The 15,669-nt window shown below is 39.0% G+C and overlaps 1 protein-coding gene and 1 pseudogene across 1 annotated transcript in view; both read right to left on the bottom strand.

Moving 5' to 3' along the window:
- Positions 1-15,669, bottom strand: part of LOC147002968 (uncharacterized) — a 157,629-nt gene that overhangs the window by 74,939 nt on the left and 67,021 nt on the right. The window contains exon 8 of the mRNA XM_085840896.1: positions 14,870-14,942. Coding sequence (XP_085697022.1) covers positions 14,870-14,942 — 73 coding nt within the window. The remainder of the gene's footprint in view (positions 1-14,869; positions 14,943-15,669) is intronic.
- On the bottom strand, positions 5,672-7,898 carry LOC110299213 (ER membrane protein complex subunit 2-like; annotated as a pseudogene).

Genomic DNA, 15,669 nt, shown 5'->3' with positions numbered 1-15,669 from the left:
CCTCCAGGTCCATCCATTTGCCCAGGATTTTCATAAATTCATTCCTTTTAATAGCTGAGTAGTACGCCATTGTGTAAATGTACCATATTTTCTGTATCCATTCCTCTGTTGAGGGGCATCTGGTTTCTTCCCAGCTTATGGCTATTATAAATAAGGCTGCTATGAACATAGTGGAGCATGTTTCCTTCTTACCGGTTGGAACATCTTCTGGATATATGCCCAGGAGTGGTATTGCGTGATACCACTGGTAGTATTATGTCCAATTTTCTGAAGAACTGCCAGACTGATTTCCAGAGTGGTTGTACAAGCTTGCAATCCCACCAACAATGGGGTCCATCCCATAATCAGCTTCCAAACGCTGACACCATTGGACAAACTAGCAAGATTTTGCTGAAAGGACCCAGATATAGCTGTCTCTTGTGAGACTATGCCGGGGCCTAGCAAGCACATTAATGGATGCTCATAGTCAGCTATTGGATGGATCACAGGACCCCCAATGGAGGAGCTAGAGAAAGTACGCAAGGAGCTAATGGGATCTTCAACCCTTTAGGTGGAACAACAATATGAACTAACCAATATCCCCTGGAGCTCGTGTCTCTAGCTGCATGTGAATCAAAAGTTGGCCTAGTCCACCATCAGTGGAAAGAGAGGCCCAGTTTTCGTGGAAACTTTATATGCCTCAGTACAAGGGAATGCCAGGGCCAAGAAGTTGGACTGGATGGTTGCGGGATTGGGTGTGGGAAGATGTGGGGGACTTTTGGGATAGCATTAGAAATGCAAATGAAATAAATACCTAAAATAAAGGAGAACAGAATACCAACTCTAACAAAACAAAAAATAATAGGATGCAACAATTTCAAAATATAAAGACATACACTAACAGACTGGCTACACAAACAGGACCCAACATTTTGTTGCTAACAGGAAACCCATCTCATGGAAAAAGACAGATAGTATCTCAGATTGAAAGGCTGGAAAACAATTTTCCAAGCAAATGGTCTGAAGAAACAAGCTGCAGTAGCCATTCTAATATCTAAAAAAATCGACGTCCAACCCAAAGTTATCAAAAAAGACAAGGAGGGACACTTCATACTCATCAAAGATAAAGTCCTCCAAGAGGAACTCTCAATTCTGAATATCTATGCTCCAAATGCCAGGGCAGCCACATTCATTGAAGAAATTTTAGTAAAACTCAAAGCACACATTGCACCTCACACAATAATAGTGGGAGACTTCAACACACCACTTTCACCAATGGACAGATTGTGGAAACAGAAACTAAAAGGGGACACAGTGAAACTAACAGAACTTATGAAACAAATGGTTCTAACAGATATCTACAGAACATTTCATCTGAGAACTGAAGGATATACCTTCTTCTCTGCACCACATGGTACCTTGTCAAAGTTGACCATATAATTGGTGACAAAACAGACCTCCACAGATACAAAAATATTGAAATTGTCCCATGCACCTATCTGATCACAATGAAGGCTTACCTTCAATAACAACATAAATATTAGAAAGCCAACAGTCATGTGGAAACTGAAGAACACTCTTCTCAATGATACCTTGGACAAGGAGGAATAAAGAAAGAAATTAAAGACGTTTTAGAGTTCAATGAAAATCAAGCCACAATATACCCAAACTTTTGGAACACAATGAAAGGACTTCTTAGAGGGAAACTCATAGCTCTGAGGGCCTCCAAAAAGAAATTAGAGAGAGCACACACTAGCATCCTGACAACACACCTAAAAGCTCTAGAACAAAAAGAAGCAAATTCACCGAGAGGAATAGATGGCAGGAAATAATCAAACTCAGGGGTGAAATCAACCAAGTGGAAAAAAGAATAACTACTCAAAGAATAAAGTAAATGAGGAGCTGGTTCTTTGACAAAATTAACAAGATAGATAAAATCTTAGCCAGACTCACTAGAGGACACATGGAAAGCATCCTAATTAACTAAATCAGAAATGAAAAGGGAGACATAACAACAGATTTTGAAGAAATCCAAAACACCATCAGATCCTTCTACAAAAGGCTATTCTCAACAAACCTGGAAAACCTGGATGAAATGGACAAATTTCTAGACAGATACCAGGTACCAAAGTTGAATAAGGATCGAATTAATGATCTAAACAGCCCCATCTCCCCTAAAGAAATAGAAGCAGTCATTAATAGTCTGCCAACGAAAAAAAGCCCAGGACAGATGGGTTTAGTGCAGAGTTCTATCAGACATCAAAAGAAGATCTAATTCCAGTACTGCACAAACTATTCCACAAAATAAAAGCAGAAGGTACTCTACCCAAATCATTCTATGACTCCACACTTACTTTTATACTTAGACCATAGAAAGACCCAAGAAAGCTAGAGAACTTCAGACCAATTTCCCTTATGAATATTGATGGAAAAATACTCAACAAAATTCTCGCTAACTGAATGCAAGAACACATCAAAACAATCATCCATCCTGACCAAGCAGGTTTTATTCAAGGGATGGAGAGATGGTTTAATATATGGAAAACCATCAATGTAATTCATTATGTAAACAAACTCAAAGACAAAAACCACATGATCATCTCATTAGATGCGGAGAAAGCATTTGACACAATCAAACACCCATTCATGATAAAAGTCTTGGAGTGATCAGGAATTCAAGGCCCATTCATATCGATGATAAAATCAATCTACAGCAAACCAGTAGCCAACATCAAAGTAAATGGTGAGAAGCTAGACACAATCCCACTAAAATCAGGGAGTAGACAAGGCTGCCCACTTTCTCCCTATCTATTCAGCCTTGTACTTGAAGTTCTAGCCAGAGCAATTCGACAAAAAAAGGAGATCAAGGGGATACAAATTAGAAAGGAAGAAGTCAAAATATCCCTTTTTGCAGATGATATGATAGTATATATAAGTGACCCTAAAGATTCCACCAGAGAACTCCTAAACCTGATAAACAGTTTCGGTGAAGTAGCTGGATATAAAATTAACTCAAGCAAGTCAATGGCCTTTCTGTACACCAAGGGTAAACAGGCTGAGAAAGAAATTAGGGAATCAACACCTTTCTCAATAGTCATAAATAATATAAAATACCTTGGTGTGACTCAAACTAAGGAAGTGAAAGATCTGTATGATAAGTACTTCAAGTCTCTGAAAAAAGAAATTAAAGAAGATCTCAGAAGTTGGAAAGATATCCCATGCTCATGGATTGGTAGGATCAAAATAGTAAAAATGGCTATCTTGCCAAAAGCAATCTATAGATTCAATGCAATCCCCATCAAAATTCCAACTCAATTCTTCAACGAATTAGAAAGATTAATCTGAAAATTCATCTGGAATAACAAAAAACCTAGGATAGCAAAAACTCTTCTCAAGGATAAAAGAACCTCTGGTGGAATCACCATGCCTGACCTAAAGCTGTACTACAGAGCAATTGTGATAAAACCTGCATGGTACTGGTATAGTGACAGACAAGTAGACCAATGGAACAGAATTGAAGACCCAGAAAGGAACCCACACACCTCTGGTCACTTGATCTTTGACAAGGGTACTAAAAACATCCAGTGGAAAAAAGACATCATTTTCAACAAATGGTGCTCTCAGAACTGGTGGTTATCATGTAGAAAAATGAGAATTGAACCATTCCTATCTCCTTGTACTAAGGTCAAATCTAAGTGGATTAAGGAACTCGACATAAAACCAGAGACACTGAAACTTATAGAAGAGAAAGTGGGGAAATGCCTCAAAGAGATGGGTACAGGGGAAAAATTCCTGAATAGAACAGCAATGGCTTGCTTGGTAAGATCGAGAATTGACAAATGGGACTTCATAAAATTGCAATGCTTCTGTAAGGCAAAAGACACCGTCAATAATACAAAAAGGCCACCAACACATTGGGAAAGGATCTTTACCTATCCTAAATCAGATAGGGGACTAATATCTAATATATATAAAGAACTCAAGGAGGGAGACTCCAGAAAATCAAATAACCCCATTAAAAAATGGGGTTCAGAGCTGAACAAAGAATTCTCACCTGAGGAATACCGAATGGCTCAGAAGCACCTGAAAAAATGTTCAGCATCCTTAATCATCAGGGAAATGCAAATCAAAACAACCCTGAGATTCCATCTCACACCAGTCACAATTGCTAAGATAAAAAAAATTCAAATGACCGCAGATGCTGGTGAGGATGTGGAGAAAGAGGAACACTACTCCATTGTAGGTGGGATTGCAAGCTTGTACAACCACTCTGGAAATCAGTATGGCAGTTCCAAAAATTGAACATAGTACTACTGGATCATACACCAATACCTTTCCTGTGCATATATCCAGAAGATGTTCCAACTGGTAAGAAAGACACATGCTCCACTATGTTCATAGCAGCCTTATTTATAATAGCCAGAAGCTGGAAAGAACCCAGATGTCCCTCAACAGAGGAATGGATACAGAAAATTTGATACATTTGCACAGTGGCGTACTACTCAGCTATTAAAAAGAATGAATTTATGAAATTTCTAGGCAAATGGATGGACCTGGAGGGCATCAACCTGAGTGAGGTAACCCAATCACAAAAGAACTTACATGGTGTGTAGTCATTGAAAAGTGGATATTAGCCCAGAAACTTATTATATCCAAGATATAAGATACAATTTTGAAAACACAGGAAACTCAAGAAAAATGAAGACCAACGTGTGGACACTTTGCCCCTTCTTAGATTTGGGAACAAAATACCCATGGAAAGAGATACAGAGGCAAAAGCTGGAGCTGAGATAAAAGGATGGACCATCTAGAGACTACCCCACCCGGGTATCTATCTGATAATCAGCCCCCAAATGAAGACACTATTGCATACGCCAGCAAGATTTTGCTGAAAGGACCCTGATATAGCTTTCTCTTGTGAGACTACCCTGGGGCCTAGCAAACACAGAAGTGGATGCTCACAGTCAGCTATTGGGATGGATCATAGGGCCCCCAATGGAGGAGCTAGAGAAAGTACCCAAGGAGCTAAAGGGATCTGCAACCCTATAGTTGGAACAACAATATGAACTACCCAGTACCCCGAGAGCTCGTGTCTCTAGCTGCATATGTATCAGAAGATGGCCTAGTCGGCCATCAGTGGAAAGAGAGGCCCATTGGTCATGAAAACTTTATATGCCTCAGTACAGGGGAATGAATGCCAGGTCCTAGAAGTGGGAGTGGTTGGGTAGGGGAGTGGGGGGAGGGTATTCAGGACTTTTGGGATAGCAATGGAAATGTAAATATGGAAAATACCTAATAAAATAAATTTGAAAAAGAAAGGAAAAAGTCAAAATATCACTATTTGTAGATGATAGGATAGTATTCTTAAGTGATGACACCAGAGAATTCCTTTTTTTTTTTTTTTTTGAGTTTAACAAACCAACTCAGTTTAACTTGTTTCGTTAATAATGTGTATGGGTGATATACGAGAATGGATATACAATCAGTAGGTCTTAAATCTTTGTCCCATGGATTACCACCATCTCCCTGCTTACTAGCAGTACAAGACAAGCTGAGGTTTAGTTAAACATTAACGACCTCTTCAGAGGAAATTAGAATACAAATAGCACTAGGTATTTAGTAAATTAAGTCACAGGCCAAAAGGTTCAGCTGTGTAGTTTTGAAATCTAACGTCAAATGGGTTCCTGAAGCCTTAAGACTGAGTGATCTGCAATGTCTCCAGCATGTGTTCAACTGCCTTAAGAGAGTTTCCTTCTTACTTTGACCTGCAAACTGATAAGCCCTGTTTATTTGATTAGCAGCCCAACTAGCATATTTGATGTTGTCTTTTTTCATTTTTGCACTTGCTTTTAGATTATAAGCAATATGACTTGCAGACATGTAAAGCCCAAACATAGCTCTCATGTTTCTGTTGTTGAGTTTCAGTGCCTGTGCAAAATACTTTCTTGAAAGCTCGAGGTTTTCAAGTCCACCTTGAGTGTATTTGACTTCTGCATACTGCTGACAGTATCAGTGGTTATGTGGATTTGTCATCATCAGCTCTTCTAAGCAAAAGGCTGCTTTGGCATAGTCATGTTCATTGATATAAATTTCTGAGGTTCATGCCAGGCTTCTTGTTCTCCAACAAACTATTCCAGATACTCATTCAGTTAGGAATGCCCTCCATATTTTTCCCCTGGGCTTTTAGAATGGCAATCTTACGCTTTCTGGCAGCAGTGTTAGTTGGATCTTCTTGCAAAAGCAGATCATACAGTTGTATAGCATTGCCATATCTTTCCATAGCTTCTAATCGCATGCCTGTTAACTGCTTAACTCTTTGAATAGAAGGGAATTGTCTTCTTAATTCCTGAAGACAAAACATTGCCAAGTCATCCCGACCATAGTCTAGGTCTGCAATCATGACCTGCTCATATATGATCCAACTGTTATCCCCAAGCTTAGAAGCACGATCATTAATTAATTCTTCTCCAACGTCCATAATTTGTTCACTATTTATTTTTATTTTTTTAAATTTTTTATTAGGTATTTCGTCATTTACATTTCCAATGCTATGCCAAAAGTCCCCCATACCCTACCCCCTCCCACTCCCCTACCAACCCACTCCCACTTTTTGGCCCCAGCGTTCCCCTCACTCAGGATGATGCACTCCAGGTCCGTCCATTTGCCTAGGAATTTCAGAAATTAATTCTTTTTAATAGCTGAGTAGTACTTCATTGTGTAAATGTACCACATTTTCTGTTTCCATTCCTCTGTTGAGGGGCATCTGGGTTCTTTCCAGCTTCTGGCTATTATAAATAAGGCTGCTATGAAAATAGTGGAGTGTGTGTCCTTCTTACCGGTTGGAACATCTTCTGGATATATGCCCAGGAGAGGTATTGTGGGATCCACCTGTAGTAATACGTCCAATTTTCTGAGGAACTGCCATACTGATTTCCAGAGTGGTTGTACAAGCTTGCAATCCCACCAACAATGGAGTAGTGTTCCTCTTTCTCCACATCCTCACCAGCATCTGCTGTCACCTGAATTTTTGATCTTAGCCATTCTGACTGGTGTGAGGTGGAATCTCAGGGTTTTTTGATTTGCATTTCCCTGATGATTAAGGATGTTGAACATTTTTCCAGGTGCTTCTCTGTCATTTGGTATTCCTCAGGTGAGAATTCTTTGTTCAGCTCTGAGCTGCATTTTTTTAATGGGGTTATATGATTTTCTGGAGTCCACCTCCTTGAGTTCTTTATATATATTGGATATTAGTCCCCTATCTGATTTAGGATAGGTAAAGATCCTTTCCCAATCTGTTAGTGGTCTTTTTGTCTTATTGACGATGTCTTTTGCCTTGCAGAAGCTTTGCAGTTTCATGAGGTCCCATTTGTCAATCCTCGATCTTACAGTACAAGCCATTGCTGTTCTATTCAGGAATTGATCCCCTGTGCCCATATCTTCGAGGCTTTTCCCTACTTTCTCCTCTATAAGTTTCAGTGTCTCTGGTTTTATGTGGAGTTCCTTAATCCTCTTAGATTTGACCTTAGTACAAGGAGATAGGAATGGATCATTTTGCATTCTTCTACATGATACCTGCCAGTTGTGCCAGCACCAATTGTTGAAAATGCTGTGTTTTTTTTTCCCACTGGATGGTTTTAGCTCCCTTGTCGAAGATCAAGTGACCATAGGTGTGTGGGTTCATCTCTTGGTCTTCAATTCTGTTCCATTGGTCTACTTGTCTGTAGCTATACCAGTACCATGCAGTTTTTATCACAATTGCTCTGTAGTACAGCTTTAGGTCAGGCATGGTGATTCCACCAGAGGTTCTTTTATCCTTGAGAAGAGTGTTCACTATTTCTTGAGTTTTCTTCTCGCCATTTTCTCATTTTATCTCTCATTTCTTTCCAAGTCACTTCGTAATTCTCAGTGACGTTTGCCATCTCCCTAGAACCCAGAGAAGGCAAGGAGAGAGGGACCAGAGAACTCTTAAACCTGATAAACAACTTCAGCAAAGTAGCTGGATAAAGTTTACTCAAACAAGTCTGCCTTCTTCCTCTACTCAAAGGTTAAACAGACTAAGAAAGAAATTAGGGAAACAACTTCCTTCTCAATAGTCATAAATAATATAAAATACTTTTCTATGTGACAGAAATGTCAAGTCTCTGAAGAAATAAATTGAAGATCTCAGAAGATGGAAAGATCTCCCATGCACATGGATTGGCACAATTAATATAGTAAAAATAGCCATCTTGTCAAAAAAAATCTACAGATTCAATGCAATCCCCATCAAAATACTAACTCAACTTTTCATAGAGTTAGAGATAACAATTTGCAAATTCATTTGGAATCTCAGAAAACAAGGATAGCAAAAACATTCTCAAAAATAAAAGAACTTCCATAGGAATAACCATCGGTGGCCTCAAGCTATACTTCAGAGCAATAGTGATAAAAACTGCATGGTATTGGTAAAAGAGACAAACAGGTAGATCAATGGAACAGAATTGAAGGCCCAGAAATTAACCCACATACCTATGGTCACTTGAATTTTGACAAAAGTAATAAAATGATCCAGTGGGAAAAAAAGCATTTTCAACTAATGGTGCTGGCTCACCTAGTGGTTAACATGTAGAAGAATGCAAATTGATCCATTCTAATCTCCGTGTAAAAAGCTTGAGTCCAAGTGGATCAAGGACCCCCCACAAAAACCAGATACACTGAAACTAATAGAAGAGAAAGTGGTGAAGAGCCTGGAACACATGGGCACAGGGAAAAAATCTGGAAAATACATCAATGGCTTATGCTCTATGATCAAAAATCAGCAAATGGGCCCTCATAAAATTGCAAAACTTCTGTAGTACAAATGACACTCTCCATAGGATAAAACGGCAACCAACAGATTTGGAAAAGATCTTTACCAATCAAAAATCCAATAGAGGGTTAATACCCAATATTTACAAAGAACTCATGAAGTCAGACTCCAGAGAACCAAGTAACCCTAGTAAAAAATTGGGTACAAAGCTGAACAAAGAATTCTCAACTGAGGAATACTGAAAGGCTGAGAAGCACCTAAAGAACTGTCAACATCCTTAGTCATCAGGGAAATGCAAATCAAAACAACCCTGAGATTTCTTATAACATCAGTCACAATGAATGGCTAAGATAAAAAACTCAGGTGAGACTGCCTTGGTGGCCCATGCCTTTAATCCCAGCACTCGGGAGGCAGAGGCAGGTGGATTTCTGAGGTCTAGGCCAGCCTGATCTACAAAGTGAGTTCCAGGACATCCAGGGATATACAGAGAAACCTTGTCTCGAAAATCCAAAACCAAACCAAACCAAACCAAACCAACAAAAAACAAAAAACAAAAACAAAAACAAAAAACAAAAAACAAAACAAAACAAAAAAACCCAAAAAACTCAGGTGAGAGCCGATGCTGGTGAGGATGTGGAGAAAAAAGAACACTCTACCATCGTTGGAGGGATGTCAAGCTGGTACAACCACTCTGGATATATGTATGGAGGTTTCTCAGGAAATTTGGCACAGTACTACCTGAGGACCCAGCTATACCACTCCTGGGCATATACCCAAAAGATGTTCCAATCTATAACAAGGACACACCATGTTCATAGCAGCCTTATTTCTAATAGCCAGAAGCTGTAAATAATCTTTATCAAAAGAATGGATACAGAAAATGTAGTACATTTACGTAACAGAGCATTACTCAGCTATCAAAAAAAATGAATTCATGAAATTCTTAGAAAAATGCATGGAATTAGAAAATATCATCCTGAGTCAGGTAACCCAGTCACAAAACACCATACATGGTATGTACTCACTTATAAGTGGTTATTACCGCAAAAACTCAGAATTCCCAAGATACACTTCATGGACCACATGAAGCTCAAGAATAAGGAAGAAGGAAATGTGGATGCTTCAGTCCTCCTAAGAAGTGGGAACAAAATTCTCATGGGAGGAAATACAGAGAAAAGGGTGGGGCAAAGACTGAAGGAAAGTCCATCCAGAGACTGCCCCACCTGGGGAACCATCCCATATGCAGCCACCAAACCCAGACACTATTGCAGATGCCACGACGTGCTTGCTGTCTGGAGCCCTCATAAAACTTAGCTCTTCAGAGAGCCTCTGCCAGAGCCTGACCAAAACAGATGCCGATGCTTGCAGCCAATCATTGTAATGAGCACAGGATCCCCAAAGGAGGAGTTAGAGAAAGGACTGAATGAGCATAAGGGGTTTGCAACCCATAGGAAGAACAACAATATCAACTAACCAAACCCCTCAGAATTCGCAGAGACTAAACCACCAACCAAGTACACATGGACGGTCCCATGGCTCCAGCCACATATGTAGTAGAGGATGGCCTTGTTTGACATCAATAGGAGGAGAGGCTCTTGGCCCTATGAAGGCTTGATGCCCCATTGTAGGGGAATGCCAGAACAGGAAGGCAGGAGTGGGTGGGTGGCTGGGGAAGTACCCTCATAGAAGCAGGGAGAAGGAGCGTGGGATAGCAGGTTTCCAAAGTGGAAACCTGAAAATTTAATAACATTTGAAATGTAAATAAGGAAAATATCCAATATCAATAAATAAATAAATAAATAAATAAATTAAATAAATAAATAAAATATAAAGAAAAACAAGATGCAGCCTGCTAAGGTAATCACCATCCCAGATCTCAAGCTGTACTACAGAACAATACTGATAAAAACTGCATAATATTGGTACAGAGACTGGCAAGTAGATCAATGCAATGGAATTGAAGACACATAAATGAACCCACACATCTATGATTATTTGATCTTTGACAAAGAATCTTAAACCTTCCATTGGAAAAAGGACAGCATTTTCAACATAGGGTGACATTTCAACTGCCAGCCAGCATGTAGAATGCAAATTGATGCATTATTGTCTCCCTGTTCAAAGCTCAAGTCCAAGTGAATCAAAAACAATCACAAAAATCCAGAAACACTGAATAATAGAAGAGAAAGAAGGGGAAAGTCTTGAACAAATTGGCACAGGGAAAAATGTCCTCAACAGATCACCAATGGCTTATGCTCTAAGATGAAAAATCGGCAAATGGGACCTCATAAATTAGAGAGCTTCTGTAAGGCACAGAACACTGTCAATAGGACAAAATAGTAACCAACAAATTGGGTAAAGATCTTTACCAATCCTACATCCGATAGAGGGCTAATATCCAATATACACAAAGAACTCAAGAAAATACACCCCAGAGAACAAAATACCCCTATTAAAAATGAGGTACATAGCTAAACAAAGAATTCTAAAATTAGGAATACCAAATGGCAGGGAAGCACCTAAAAACTGTTCAACATCCTTAGTCTTCAGGTAAATGCAAATCACAATGACCCTGAGATTCCATCTCATATCAGTCAGATTGGCTAAGATCAAAAACTCAGGTGACAGCAGATGCTGGTGAGGATGTGGAGAAAGAGGAACACTCCACCATTCCTGGTTGGATTTCTAGCTGGCATAAACACTTTGGAAATTAATCTTGTGGTTCCTCAGAAATTTGGACACAGTGCTACCTGAGGACCTAGCTATATCACTCCTGGGCATATACCCAAAAGATTTTCCAACATATAACAGGGACACATGCTCCACTGTGTTCATAGCAGCCTTAGCTATAATAGCCAGAGGCTGGAAACAACCCACATGTCATTCAACATTGGACTAGATACAGAAAATATAGTACATTTACACAATGGTGTACTACTCAGCTACTATAAACAATGACTTCAGAAATTTGTAGGCAAATGGATGGAACTAGACAGTATCATTCTGATTGAGATAACCCAGTCACAAAAGAACACACATGGTAATCACTCACTGATTAGGCAAAAAGCTAGGACATACCCACAATACAACTCACAGGCCATATGAAGCTCAAGAAGAAGAAAGACCAAAATGTGAATGTTTCAATCCTACTTGGAAGGGGGGACAAAATACTCACTGGTAGAGGGTGAGTGGAACTTGGGAGGAAGTGAGTAGGGTGAGGGGAAGGAGGGGGTAGATCCTGCATGGGAGGAGATATGGGAGAGGTTCAGAAAATTGCACAAAGGTGTATAGCAATGGGCGATGGGGAGCTGGGGGTAGCCATTAAAAGTCGCAGATGCCAGAAAAGCAAGAAGCTCCCAGGACCCAACAGGGATGACATTAGCTGGGATATCCAAAAAAGGGGAGAGAGAAACTATAGACACCATATTCAGAGGTTGGGCAAGGCCCACCAGTTGAGGGATGGGTCAATAAACCCATCTCCAAAATTTTAACCCAGAATTGCCCTGTCTAAAGGAAATACAGGGACAAAGAGTAGAGCAGAGACTGAAGTAAAATGTGTTCCAGCTACTGAAAGTAAAATGTGTTAACATTCTAGTGTAAAAATGGATGGAATCACATGTGTAAAACCATTTTTTAATACTGACTCTGGGGGCTAAATGCAGATCACATCAATGCAAGTTAATTCTTGTGTCAAGTATATGTGAATTCATCTGTAAAAACTGCCCCACCCAGGGATCCATCCCATACACAGCCACCAAGTCCAGACAAGTGCTTGCTGACAAGAGACTGATATAGCTGTCTCCTGAGAGGCTCTGCCAAAGCCTGACCAAAACAGATCCGGATGCTCTAAGCCAACCATCAGACTGAACACAGGCACCCCAATGGAAGAGTTAGGGGGAAGTACTGAAGGAGCTGAAAGGGTTTACAATCCCTTAGAAAAAGTAAACAGCAATCTCAGCTAATCAGGCTTCCTTGAGCTCTCCAGGGACTAAACAATCAACCATACTGTACACATGGAAGGACCAATGGCTCCAGCTGCATGTGTAGCATGGCCTTATCTGGCATCAATAGGAGGTGAGGCCCTTGGTCCTGTGAAACCTCAAAGAAGCAGTGTAGGGGAATGCTAAGGCAGTGAGGCAGGAGTGGGTAGGTAGATAGGGAGCACCCTCATAGAAGGAGGGGGAGGGGCGTGGAATAGGGGAGTTGTGGGGGAGAAACTGGGAAAGAGGATAACATTTGAAAAGTAAATAAATAAAATATCCAATTTTTAAAATGTCTCAGTACAGGGGAATGCCCGGGCCAAGAAGTGGGAGTGGGTGGGTAGGGGAATGGGGGTGAAGTTATGGGGGACTTTTGGGATAGCATTGGAAATGTAAATGAAGAAAATACCTAATAAATAAAAAAATAAATAAAAAGTAAATATAACTTTAATCCTGTATATAAATGTACAGATTTCTAGCAATGGAAAAATATAAAATATAAAAATATAAGATGTTTTGTTTAGGAGTAAATTTAATAGAATTGGTAATATGCACAGGTTTATCTAATTCTATGCAAGAGGGGTTAATAACAAAGTTTTGTAGTAGCTACTGGAAATAAAATGTGTTAAATTTTTAGTGTAAAAATGTATGGAATTGCATGTGTAAAACCATTTTTTAATACTGACTCTGGGGGCTAAATGCAGATCAAATCAATGCAAATTGATTCGTGTGTCAAGTATATGTGAATTCATCTGTAAAATTACTGGATATTTATCTTAAACAACAGTGCTTAGAGGGACCTACTGTAAATGAGACATCTTCATACTTCCCAAATCTTTGACTTGGAAGGCTCTTCCCGGAAGCTTAAAGCCTAGAAGATGTCCAAAGCAAAGGTCATAGCAGTCTATTCTCAGGCTCAGTGCATGAAATCCAGGACTGTTTTTCCATGGTTCCAGGACAAGAAGCCTGTTGTATGGAGTGCTCTCATACCATGGATGGAGGAGCTCTCCAGGGAACTAACTGTAATCCAGGAAGAGTGTGATTTCAAGGCAGCCAGTCCTGGTAATTAGTTCTGTGAAATATTATATAGCCAGGTTTTACAAGCTTTCAACTCTACACCAAAACCAGGCTTGGCATGCTTAGAATTCCCCGCCTATATTCTGTTTTTGTTTGTTGGTTCTGTTTGTTTGCTTTTCGAGACAAGGATTCTCTGTATAGCCCTGGCTCTCCTGGAACTCACTCTGTAGAACAGGCTGGTCTTGAACTCAGAAATCCACCTGCCTCTGCCTCCCAAGTGCTGGGATTGAAGGTGTGCACTACTACTGCCCAGCTCATAAAGTGTTTATGTTCACTAATAGTGGAGGGTTGGTAAGGACTTGCCAGAGTTCAAACAGAACCTGAAGCCCTCTTCTTTTTTTAGACCCTTAATCCTGCTGGTAACACAGAATGTTAACCAGAGGAGGCTTCCATTGTAGCCATAATTCCTAACATCATATAACTCAGTAGCCCGTTCTCTTTCACAGTTCAACATGTACTGCTGACCTTGGGTTTGTTTTTGTTTTCCGGTTAGAAGCCTGGGAAATTTTAGTAGTTTAATCTTTTTAACCTTTTCCTTGCAGTGTATGATGAAAGCTAAAGCTGTTATCAAATTCTTATTCTGTGGACACTAACATGGGGTTTTTTTTGTGTGTTTCTTTGATTTTATTATTAATTAATTTTGTATGATGTGAATACCCTCGCCCATCAATATTTGTATTATGGTGCTCTATATTTGGTAATGATCCTTTAATATTGGGAAGGGATTTTTAAAATACTGCAATTAAACTGGGTATCTTCCTTTGATTTGTATATTTCAAGTAAAAGAGTAATTTAATATCCTTTCACCATATATCTATTTTCTTATAACATCACAGTATACTCTAATACTATTTCATGCCCTAAAATAATTACTATTTTTATATTTTACATTAGAGACATTAGATTGTTATCATTTTAAAAGAAAGTATTTTTTAGCCAACTGTCCATCTAAAGTATGATAGTTCAACAACTACCATTTCCAAGCAATCAAAGATCATGAAGAAAAAGCCCAGATCAAGAATTTATCTGAAAAAAATATAATTACCTGAATTTCTGAATTTTCTTTTTCCTCCTCTCTTGAACACATGGAAATCAGTGACTCAGACTTGAAGCAATATCTTTCAAGCAAAAACATACAACAAAATGGGTGAGTTGGACTCAATAAAAATAGTCTGAATGATTAGTTATTTGTCTATCAAATGGCTTTATAAGATTCTTTCAGTTGTTACTTTCTGCTTCTAATTCTCCCAATCTCTATGCACTTTTTAATAGAATATACACATAATTCTACATTGAATTGTGTCAGTCAATATATTGATGGAACCTGAATATCATTTGTTTGGAAATTGTCCTGATGATTGCATCCAAATTACAATTGATTGCTCATATACCCATTCAACATAACATAATAAACATGACAGCCCAAAATAAAACAGAGAAATACAGGTCCCCATTCTACTCTCTATTCATAAAACACCACGCTATATAATTTAGAAATGGCAGTACTCATTCTTGAGCATATTGTGGTTGAAAGGAAACCATCACGTCCGTTCATTTAAATATAACTAATGAAGTCATTTAAAAAAATCTTTTAAAACTCTTGAACATGAAATTTGTATGTAAACACACAAATGTGTACATTGCAGTTAGGATTGCTCTTTTCAAGGGGCAAAATAGTGTAACATAAATAATTCAGTTATGATTCCTAATTGGTTAAAGTTTATTCAAAGACTACAAAGCACTTAAAAACTTTCATATGTGGTTGACCAATGATATATATCAATTCTTGACAGAGTACTTTTGCCTCCCTTTCCTTCTACGTTCTCAACATGTCTTCCTTTTATA

Source organism: Mus caroli, unplaced genomic scaffold, assembly GCF_978045245.1.
Source record: "Mus caroli unplaced genomic scaffold, Mus_caroli_1 scaffold_8, whole genome shotgun sequence".
Classification (NCBI taxonomy): domain Eukaryota; kingdom Metazoa; phylum Chordata; class Mammalia; order Rodentia; family Muridae; genus Mus; species Mus caroli.
This window is presented reverse-complemented; position numbering and strand designations above follow the sequence as displayed.